The sequence below is a fragment of the Lucilia sericata genome, unplaced genomic scaffold (assembly GCF_015586225.1).
Source record: "Lucilia sericata isolate MDLA Ls3-8-SP2 unplaced genomic scaffold, ASM1558622v1 Contig002915F_arrow, whole genome shotgun sequence".
In the NCBI taxonomy this organism is placed as follows: Eukaryota; Metazoa; Arthropoda; class Insecta; order Diptera; family Calliphoridae; genus Lucilia; species Lucilia sericata.
Window position 1 is genome coordinate 14,214 of NW_023996581.1, and position 12,046 is coordinate 26,259.

The window sequence follows — 12,046 nt, forward strand, 5'->3', positions numbered from 1 at the left end:
GGGCTGCATTTGAGAAATTTATATCAAGATAATTTTTTGATGGCATATTTACCTGATCGTAGATTTTTATTGTTATCTCGATTAACAATAAATTTAAATTTTATATTTTTGATATAAAACTCGATTTGTATGGAAAATATGAGTGATTGCGGATCTTTATTTTATTCTCAAATTGACAGTTATTTAAAGCAAATTTTTAAAGAGTTATATTAATAGAAATTTTAAGGGGAGATAGGAATGATTTTCTAGATAGTAAAAGGAACCACAGTCGATTTAAAATTCGAATTTTAGTGAAAATATTTTGTTCAGTAGTTATACCATACACCACTTTAGTGGGGAGGGTATATTGGATTTGTGTTGATGTTTGTAACGCACAATAATATTGGCCCTATACCCACCTTAAAGTATACGAATCGGCTTAGAATCATTTTCTGAGTCGATTTAGCCATGTCCGTCCGTCTGTCTGTCTTGTAATCAAACTACAGGTCGCAATTTTGAAGATAATTCAATGAAATTTGGTACATGCCCTTCTATTATCACAGGGACGAAGCCTGTTGAAAATGGTTAAGATCGGTCCATTATTTCACCTAGCCCTCATACAACTGAACCTCCGAATAGGGCTTGTAAACCTTGTAATCAAACTTCAGGTCGCAATTTTGAAGATAATTCAATGAAATTTGGCACATGATCTTCTAAGTTACCGGAGACGAAGCCTATTGAAAATGGTTTACATCGGTCCATTATTTCATCTAGCCCCCATACAACTGAACCCGCCGAAAAAGGCTCTTAAGTTCATAATTATGTTTAAAATACTTGTATCTCGATAAAAAGCTGCAAAACCAAGTTCTACACTAGCCTTTATGATTCTCATGAATTTTATAATTATAGGGTCTCATTTGACCATAGCCTCTATACAAACCCCCTTCAAAATTTGACTTAAATATCCACAATTTTTTTCAACAATAAATGGCTTAAGTACATCTGAGACAAGGTACAATTCAACTTAAATGCTTTATTATGAAAGCTAAATCACATTTTAATTTTGTAACAGGTGTAGGGTATTATGTGGTCGGCCTCGACCGACTATAATTTCTTACTTGTTTTTATTCTGCATACAAATGTGTCATTGTAGACATTCATTCAAGATCTAATAAAGATTCTGTTTTAAAATAGTTATTTTCTGAGAATATACATCAGATTACAGGTTTTGAAATAAAAACAGTTTTCCGGTGAAAAACGTTTTAGATGAAAATCGATTTTTGATAATAAATTAAATTGAATACAGATTATAATTTTACCTAATCGTAAAGTTAGTTAAGGATCAACAAACATTTTAGAGTTTTTATATAAAAATAAATTTTTGATTAAAAATTTAACTAAATAATAATTCTCATATACTATGAGAATTATATATCATGATCTTTAGCATTTTAAATGTAACAAAAAGTGGACGGAAAAAGGTCATTGCATTTCATTAAGATCACAACAGGCCCGAAATTAGTGCTTTAGGTGTATTTATTTGGATTTGGTGTTGTTTACATAGTGTCCATCAATACCCACAACAAACTGCAGCCAACTTCATAAGTATAAAACGTCAGATGCAGCTTTTTTCTTTTTTTCTCTTACGAACAAACCACCAATCAAAACAACAAACCCTACAACAGCAGCAAATTAAATTTTAAAGTTTGTAAATAAATAAATCAAAAATCTTACATCTAGTGAGAAAACTTAAAAAACGAGTGATAAAACTTAAAACTAAAAGTAAAATATTAAAACTTAAATACTAATTAAAAATAAATAGATCACAGATAAGTGTATCACAGTTTTATTAATATACTTACCCTAAAACAAACAAATAAATATTTGAATCTAATCCTAAAATAAATATTATAACCTGAAATTAACTTAATATTTACATACCTTAATATTGCAAAACCATAACCTAAAAAGTGTATTATATACTTACCCTATATACTTACTTTATATACATATATTGAAGTTCAATAAACACATAAGGTTTATAACGTTTAAGAAAATATCCCAAGCCTTTCTTATTTACCCTTCCTTTAAGTCCCGCGTAAGTACCCATCTACCCATCAAAAAGGACTTACTCAATACCCTTATAGCTCAGGAGACTGAGTTTGGCTGGATTTTAACAAGACTTGTTCAGAATTCGCAAAATACCCAACCCTTAGTTTCTTACTTTAGTTCAGTCAAGCTTGATAAAGTCTTACCAAGTTCTGGGAAATTGAAGATGTACCCACCCAACCCAAAGTTTCAGAGAAAAGTTCTTTATGTGAAGAAACTTTCATGACCACTACCCTTCGATTACCAAATGGCCGTTATCAGGTAAATTTACCATTTATATACCCTCCTGTTGAGTTAGGAAATTCTAGACACATTGCTATGGCTCAATTTCTAAGAAACGAGAAAAGTTTGATGAAAAAGCCAGAGCTTAAAATGGAATATGATAACGTGGTATAAGAGTATATCGACTTAAGTCATATGAAACCCATTAAAAATAACCCAAACACTCCATCAAATACCCATTATTATTTACCCCATCACGCTGTTGTTAAACTTGATCGTGTTACGACAAAAGTTCGAGTTGTATTTAATGCATCTAGCAAAACCTCGAACAGCAACAGTCTTAATGATACCCTACACACAGGTCCTACTCTACAACAAGATTTAGTTGTACTTAACTTGAAATGGCGCTTTTACAATTTAGTTTATAATGCCATTACAAAAATGTACCTGCAAATTATGCTAAACCCTACCCACACACCCTTCCAACGAATATTCAAGATTATGAACTGCAAACAGTTACATTTGGTGTTAACTGTGAGCCACATTTGGCTCTTAGAACCCTACATAAATTAGCCGATGACTTTCAAAATACCCACCCTATAGCTTCGCAAATATTGCGAAACAATATGTATGTTGACGATGTCTTAGCCGGAGGTCACACAATTGAGGAAGCTCAAAAAGCTCAATCCCAATTGATCGCGGCTCTTGACTCTGCTGATTTTCCTTTGAGGAAAAAGTTTTTGCAGTTTTACGATATTATTAATCGAATTCGTATTCCCATATGGATTAACTTTTAACCTTCAGCAAAACTTGAGTTTCATGGTTATTCAGATGCTTCTGAAAAAGCATACTCTGCATGTCTATATGCACGAGTAACACCCATATTTCGTAACCCTACGCTTCGCTAAGGATAGAGTTGCGCCAAAAAAGTAATCTCGTTACCAAAACTTGAACTTTGTGGTGCAGTGTTGTTGGCAAATATGACGCGTAATTTACTCACCCAACTCAACCTACCCTTACATCAGACGTATTTCTGGACCGACTCATCTATAGTTTTGGCCTGGCTTAGTAAACACCCTAACTCGTGGAACACATTTGTGGCAAACAGAGCTTCTATAATTATCCAAACAGTCGGCGTTGAAAATTGGAACCATGTTGCTTCACACGATAACCCTGCCGATGTTGCCAGCCGAGGATGTAATGCGGATGAGTTGAAAGATGACACTTTATGGTGGAATGGACCATCGTGGTTGAAAGAAGTCGCGTCGAAGTGGCCAACAACAAGTAAACACTTTGTAACTCAAGCTGAAGCTAAAGTTAGTCAGTCGTTTACTACGACCATTAATACCCACCCTTCCTTAGTTAATACGAATACAGAAAACCCAGATATATTATCAAGATTTTCGAAATTGTCAAAAGCTCTAAGAGTAATGACATATATCTTTCGATTTTGTGATCGCGCATCCTACATCCGTAGAAATACAATTCGAAATGATAGAGTTATTCTTGATTATTCAATGATAGACTTAGACGCTTGTTAACTACCCACCCAAGTATTGAACTAGATGCGTCAGAGATCAAATCTACCCGTGATAGACTTATTATTCTTTGTCAGATAAAATATTTTAACAACGAATATAACTGTTTGAAGAGAAAATACCCTATACCCAACAAAATAACCTGCTAACCCTAAAGCCATTTTTAGATTCTGCAAATATAATGCGTGCAAATGGTCGACTAGCAAATTCCAACAGTTTGTCCTATTCCGAAAGACACCCTATATTAGTACCCTATAAAAGTGCATTTGCTAAATTACTAGTACAACACGTCCACCTGGTAACCCTGCATGGTGGAAATCAACTTATGTTGGGAATAATCCGATTAGGATATTGGATTCCCAAACTTAAGAATCTAATTAGTAATGTTATTAACAAATGCTCACCCTGCATAAGATATAGGAATAGACAAACAACCCAATTTATGGCGGCGTTGCCACCAGAAAGAACCCAAATAGATAAAGCTTTTACAAATGTTGGATTTGATTTTGCAGGACCATTTCACATCAAAGCATATAGTGAACTTGGCAGAACTTGTAAAATAACGAAAGGTTACGTTTGTGTTTTTGTTTGCTTTGCAACAAGAGATATCCACTTGGAGCCAACATCTGATATGTCTACCCAAGCCTTTATGGCAGCCTTCGCTCGATTTTTCTGAGGCAGGGATGCCCTGTCGCCATTTATTCTGACAATGGAACAAATTCCATAGGTGCTAGCAAGTTATAGAAAAAGGAGTGACAGGAATTTATTAAACAGCTAAAAGGATCTGTTAGGTCCACTAGCAGTTTTCAGAATTTGACGTGGCATTTTATACCCCCAGGTGCACCACACATAGGCGGTTTATGGGAGGCAGGAGTGAAAAGCTTTAAAGCTCATTTGAAGAAAATAAATACCCTTACATATACATTTGAAGATCTAGCTACACTCCTTGCCAGAATAGAAGGATGCCTAAACTCGAGACCCTTAAGCCCGTCAAGTGAAAACCCTCAGGATCTTAATCCATTAACCCCTGGACACTTTTTAATTGGCTTACCCATACTTACCCCTGCAGAACCCGACACAAGCAGTGATAATGTAACCCTGGCAAACAGATGACAAAAACTAAAGATACAACATCACAACTTTTGTAAAAGATGGAAAGATGAATATCTTAAAGAGCTCCTTAAAAGATATACACTCCCGCTCATTTAAATAGGTTTACTGTTTTGTTTACATTCAAATTAATTTTTTGCAAAAAATAATGGACTAATTAGTAATACTAAAATTTTAAATAATAACATGATGTCTTAGGTATCACTAGTGAGACAAAAATGAGGGCAATTCCTAATAGCGCATTTTTTATAATTTTTTTCTAACATACTACGTTTTTTAGCAATATTTTTTTGGCTCACTTGATTAGGTTCAATCAGAATAAAATCAATTTACTGCTGGCAGTGAGTAAAATCCATTCATATTCTAGTGTCTGTGAATATAGACAATATATTTTTTAACAAATAGGTTGCGGTAAGCCATTAACTAAAGAATAAAATGACAAAATTCAAGCGTTTTTGGAAACTGTCCAAAATCACAGGAATTTGGCAAAAAATTGGGCAAATTCAGAATGTTATTCGCAATTTTATAAGAAAACAGTTTGAATATTAAGAAAACATAAATGGAACTACATATAGAGTCAAAACAAAAGCGGACAGAAGAGATTTCATAAAATTTGCATCCAAGTCAAGTGATTCTGTAGCAAAAAGTAGAGAAAAAGTGGGTGTTACAGCAAGCCTACACGCAAAAAAGAAATATGGTTAGGGCTACCATAAACTGAAACTATCATTAATGTTTGGAATTATAATTAGGACAACCATATAAAATATTTCCCTTTGGAGATCATAATATGATTCTTGTAGGTTGTCATAAGTTAACATATTATTGTTCTTATAACAATTATAATATGATTCCTACAATAATAATATGATTAAAGTTTTGGAAAAAATTTTACTATAAAATGGTCACTACAATCATAATATATTTTTAATTTTACCATAATTTGTTCTTTAATTTACCATTATATTATCCCGATAAATAACATCAAATATTTAAAGGAATCATTTTATTACCAACAAAGAACACTTTTTATTAAAATAACAATTAATCAAAATTACAATTTTCCATCAGCCAGTATAAATTGAAGAATATCCTAAAAAAATCAATATGATTTTAATTGCGTAATTTATATGTAATTACGAACATTATTACTTACATATATTGATCAGCTAACATTTGTAATGTCGATATACCTATTCCTAGTTAAGTGGTACTTCTGCTAAAAACTGATTAAAGGTGATCAAACGGTGTAGTCTGGTATACGATTCTTTTGTTCTGCGGACACGAAAAATACATCCAAATTAGAATTACTCGTTGACTATGGATATTAAAAAAATAATTTTGTGACATTTCACAAAAAAGATATGTTTACAACAATTAAAAAGAAAAATTATAAAATATGTAAAAATATAAAATTTATTATACTTTATGAATTAAATAATCACTTTTTATATTTTACACTCACATAATTTTATAAGAAAATGTATTTTTTTTTAATTCAATTAGGTTTTTTATTTTAATTTCAATTACTTGTTGCTTACACTTCTTTAATCCTCAAGTTCTTATTATCAAATGACGCTTTGTGGTGTTTTAGAGAGAAAAATGGCATATTCAACAATGATGTTGCACCTTCAAAAATTAAATGATTCGTATAAATATTGAAAGTTTAATATTGAAAATACATAGAAACAGTAAGCAATACATGTTTGAACTTCAACTTTTTTTAACAATGACGTCACAGTAAAAATGTCAATTAAACTCAAATATATATTTATTTTTTTTCTTTAAATAAGAAAAGGTGCCCTTTTAAGTATATTTAACTAAACAAATGAAAGGAATAGGAAACGCAATTGCTATTCTAAATTCACATTTATACTTACCTTTAATAACATATATTTTGTTTTTATTTAATTTTTATTTTTATACCCTCCACCACCATCAGTGGTGATAGAGGGTATATATAAGTTTGTCATTCCGTGTGTAACATCAAGAAATATTCATCTGAGACCCAACAAAGTATATATATTCTTGGTCCTTATGAAATCCTGAGTCGATTTAGCTATGTCCGTCTGTCTGTCTGTGTAAAACACGCTCACGATAAATAGAAGCATTGGAAATTAACGAAATTCAGCAAAAATGAGCAAAATCGGTTCACATCGGGAAAAGTTATGAATCAAAATTTGAAACATGCATTTTTTATACATTCTGATGTAATTTTCTCGAAATCTATGCAAGATAATTTCATGAAAGTCATCATACGTTTGTTTCTATACAAGATCTTGATTCCTGCTGAAAATTGCCAGAATCGGTCCATAATTTCATATACCTCCCATACAAAAGTATATACTCCCGGAAAATTAGTTTGTTGTTAATAACTTCCGTCAGAATGCTGAATCTTCTCAAAATTTTAAAACTTAAAATCTTATGTCAATAGAATTCATTGAGAGAAAAAATTTTCTGGATGGGTCCATAATTGGCCATAGCTCCCATACAAGGTCCCCTCCCGAAAATCACTTAAACGCACATAACTCATTACTAAATTAAGATATCCACATAAAATTTGGTACAAGTATTGCTCTCACATACAGAAATATTAATATGAAATTTTTTTCCGATCGGTCCATATGTGGTCATAGCTCCCATACAAGGTCCTTTTACGAAAATCTTTTGAACGCATATTACTCATTACCAAATAAAGCTTTTGATACAAAATTTGGCACAGATATTAGTTTGGTATACAAAAATTCTATTTCAAGATTTTTTCACGATCGGTTCATAACATGGGTGCGTTCGGTCCTATGCAAGGTTCCCTTCAGAAAATCACTTGAACACACATTACATATTACTAAATTACGATATAGATACAAAATTTGACTGAAATATTGTTTTTATGTACAGAAATTTAGCTTAAAAAAGTTTCTACGATCGGCCTATAATTGGTCATATCTCCCATACTAGGTCCTGCCCCTAAAAGCACTTTAACCGTATTTAACTAGTTGCATTATCAATTTGTGTAGAACAAAGTAATATATATATATATATATATATATATATATATATATATATATATATGTATATATATATATATATATATATATATATATATATATATATATATATATATATATATATATATATATATATATAAATTTTGGAATTGTAACAAATTTAAGCTGTTTAAATCTTGGGGTTTTTCTATTTAAGACATGAGAAAACTTATTTCTACAAATATTTGATCAATTAAAAAAGTATTAATATAAAAGTAGCTGGTAGAGGGTATTTAAGATTCGGCTCAGCCGAATATAGCATTCTAACTTGTTAATATTAAATTAATTTGAGAACACACACACTGTTTGCTCTTTAAAAGAGTAAATTTTTATTAAAATATTTGAAAATTAATTTTTATAGGAATAATTTCAAATGTTTAATAGAAAAATAAAATAAATTTCATAATTGAGGATCATGTAATTTTATAAGGTTTTATTGTAATAGTCATATGAGACATTTAGGAAAATATTTTGATCGCAATGAAAATGTACAACCATGTTTTTTCTTTGCGTGTAGCTACAGTAAAACGAATTGTAAGAAGGGCCAAGGCTTTAGAAATATTAAAACATTAATAAAACTTTTAATTGGTGTGGCTTTTATTAAAAGCCACAATAAATTGCCACTCGTAAAGAGAAATCCTCTTCAGTTTGCACGTGAACACATGTTTATAAAAAGCTATATCAACATCTTGTTTTTTCGGATGAAAAAATGTTTAATTTAGAAGGTCCAGATCGATATAATCATTATTTATATGATTTTTAAAAGGAAGAGCTCTACCTGAGTCGTTTGCATAGCTGTTGAGGATGTGAGATTTCGTATTATGAAACATGTGAGCTTAAATTTCTTTCAGCTAGTAAGAATTGTAATAATTGTAATGTCATACTGGATACAGCTTTTTTCACATTTTTGGATATCTTTGAACCATTGCCGTGGATATTTCAAAAATATAATGGCCCGATCCATACCGCCAGGGATGTAAAATGGTGGATTCGAAGCCAGAATGTAAAAATTTTGGAGTGGCCTCCATAATCTTTTCACCTATTTATTATTGAAAAGGTTTCGGATATTCTTTCTCATAATGTGTATAGGTCGGGCAGACAGTATGACACAAAAGAAGCCTAAATTGAAGGAACTAAATAGGCTTGGACCGAAATTTCCTTGCAATTACTTAAGAATCTTTATAACTCTTAATCACCTCGAATTTTCGGAGTTATATCAAGTAGCGGCGGATATGTTCCTTAGTAAATTTTTTCTAAAACCTTGTAAAAGTGTTTATAAAAATAAAAAAAATTATGAAAATGCAATTTGTTGTTGTTTTTGTCAATTAAAGATGACGAACCTATTCATGGCTCATGTCGTTCAAAAACGTAGTATTTAAAAAAAAAAAATATATAAAAAATCTGTTATTAAGTATTGCACTAATGTTTGTCTATCTAGTGATATATAAGACATCATGGTATTAATTAAAATTTTAATATAACCAATTAGTCCATTATTTTTTGCAAAAAATTAATTCGAATGTAAACAAAACAGTGAACCTATTGTAGTAATTAGACAAGATAATTAAGCACCTTATGAATGGTTACTTGGACGTGTGACCAAAACACACCCTGGTTCTGATGGTAGAAATAGAGTAGTTGACATACAAACTTCAACTGGAACTGTAACCCGACCAATTACTAAAATTTTTGTTTTACCCGCTAATTAGTCTAATACCTTTACTCAAACCCTAACCCAAAATGACAATATCGTTAATTATTTCAACTAACCCATATACTAACCCTAATATATTATGAATCATTTAACACTTCACCCTAACACACTCTCTCATAACATTTAATTTCATAATCCATTTTTCTAATTTCTCTTAACAATTTACGTTAACTAAGAACTAATTCAAATTTAACGTAACTAATATTAACTAAAAATATGTATAAATAATTCAAATTTAACATAACTAATATTAACTAATATAAACTTTATCCCTATTGTGACATAATAATAACCTAATATTATAACTAAACTATGTCTAAATTATTCTTAACCTGATCGTATGATTAAACTTTGTATAGTCTAGATCTAACTTAATTCATCTTAAAATAACCTAATTCTAATTTGAAATTAAATTATCTAATGTTATCTTAAACTTTTAATAATTTAACTAATTAATTTAAAAAAATACTTTATTTTAATTTAAATTATCTTTTAATATTAATTTGTATTAATTACTAACTAACTTTGATTTAAAATCTAATTTAATATAATGTAATTAGCGAAATAATTTTATAATACACTTTATACTTAAACATAAAATTTGTAAATACATACGAATTTTGAGAATTAGATTTAGCAAAATCCATCAAGAAGCCAATTTCAACAGTGAGTGAGTGTGGTGAGTTCTTAAATAGTAATAATAACAATATAATTCTCAATATTTCATAATACACTAATGGTGATTTCTTTTCCAGCATAAATGGTGCATTTATTCTGCCTTTTGCCCTTCTTTGTGTTCTTTTGTTAAAAAATTTAACTTTGTAAATGAATAACGTGTTCTTTTCAAATAATGTAGCCCTAAAAATCTGAAAATATGCTACATGTTTCACCCTGAATTTAATCAAAGGGTTGGAAGTGCAGCACTATTGAAACAGATGTTCTTGTTATTGTTTTGAAAAAAAAAATAACAAAAAATATTTGGTTTAAAAATGTTGAAATGGAAGCAAAAAGTATAATTTTGGAAGATTTGTTGGAATCCTCTTCATCGTCAAAGGAGGAGGACATGTATCCATTATTATTGGAACGAAAGTACTTGCCGCGAGTTAAAAATTTTGTTGAAAATGTTATTTATCCATATTCCCCAAATGATGTGAGTAAATACACATATTCCAAGTGTTGGCTATTTATAGTTTAATATATTTTATTTCACCTCAGTTTAAAAAAAATTTGCGACTTACCTGAGAAAGCGCACAATACCTGATAGAAAGATATTCTAACTGGTATTTGGTAAGAACGTATCAAGGAGGAAGAAAGCAGACAAGTGTAGAAACACAAATTCTTTCATTTTTGTGGTAAATTATTTAAAATAAAAAAATCTTTAACGAAAAAGTATTTTTACAGCTTTAGTGGCAACAAAACAACCTTTAGAGAGGTGGCAAATGTGTTTGACATGTCATTATCAAATCTTCATAATTCTTTCCAACAAATTTTAAAATTTTTATTGGATGAAATAGCTTCTGAAGCTATAAAAAAAGTTATTTCCAATGATTTTCAACAGGTGTCACAGAAAGTAACTTTCTATAAAAATATTTTTAACTCATTATAATTTTTAGATATCTGGTTTCCCAAATGTTTTAGGGTGCATAGACGGAAGCTATATTTCTGTTAGAACTCCTAAACACAAAATCCGTTCTACATACGCAAATAGACATGATACAGTGTCAATAACTCTGCAGGGCATCTGTGATTCGAAGCTGCGTTTTTTAGACGTATATACAGGAGTTCCAAGTAAAATTCACGACTCAAGAATATTAAAACTTTCATTTATAGGCAAAGAATTGCAAAATTTATGTGCACCAAATTACCATTTATTGGGAGATTCAGCTTATCCACTAAGGGAATATCTTTTAACACCATTCCATGATTATGGCAACTTGAGTGACTCCGAAAAAAACTATAATTTGAAATTTTGCCAGTCACGTGTCAAAATTCAGAATGCGTTTGGTGTTCTTAAAAGTCGCTTTTGACAATTGATGCGACTTGATTTCCATAATGTGGAAACAATGGCACAATTTGTTATTGCAACTTGCGTTCTCCATAACATTTGCATCGAAAAAAATTATTTGTTTAATGAAGAAGTAACTATCAATGAAATACGTATAAATTCCGAGCATAACGACGATGATAGACGTGATAGATTGTTAACGCAGATGGGACAAACGAAAAGAAATGAAATTAAAGACCTTTTGTATAAACATAGTATCACAAAAAATTATTTGTACTTTTTTTTAAATTCTTATTTATTTTTAGCTTCCAAAACTTTTTGCAGT

General features: G+C 30.5%; 1 protein-coding gene across 1 annotated transcript; it reads left to right on the plus strand.

The window, feature by feature from the left end:
* The first annotated feature begins 10,713 nt into the window (after window positions 1-10,713).
* On the plus strand, window positions 10,714-11,743 carry LOC119614450 (putative nuclease HARBI1). The gene is made up of 4 exons (XM_037970574.1): window positions 10,714-10,805; window positions 11,118-11,286; window positions 11,330-11,504; window positions 11,547-11,743. Exons 1-4 carry the CDS (start codon window positions 10,714-10,716, stop codon window positions 11,741-11,743), a joined length of 633 nt encoding a protein of 210 aa, XP_037826502.1.
* Window positions 11,744-12,046: the final 303 nt, after the last annotated feature.

Excerpts from the sequence above, each read along its gene's own strand:
- LOC119614450 (XM_037970574.1), top strand. The coding sequence starts at position 10,714 with ATGGAAGCAAAAAGTATAATTTTGGAAGATTTGTTGGAATCCTCTTCA. Across the intron at positions 11,287-11,329 it reads TTCAACAGGTGTCACAGAAA|ATATCTGGTTTCCCAAATGT; the intron begins GTAACTTTCTAT and ends TATAATTTTTAG. Across the intron at positions 11,505-11,546 it reads CGTATATACAGGAGTTCCAA|GCAAAGAATTGCAAAATTTA; the intron begins GTAAAATTCACG and ends TTTCATTTATAG.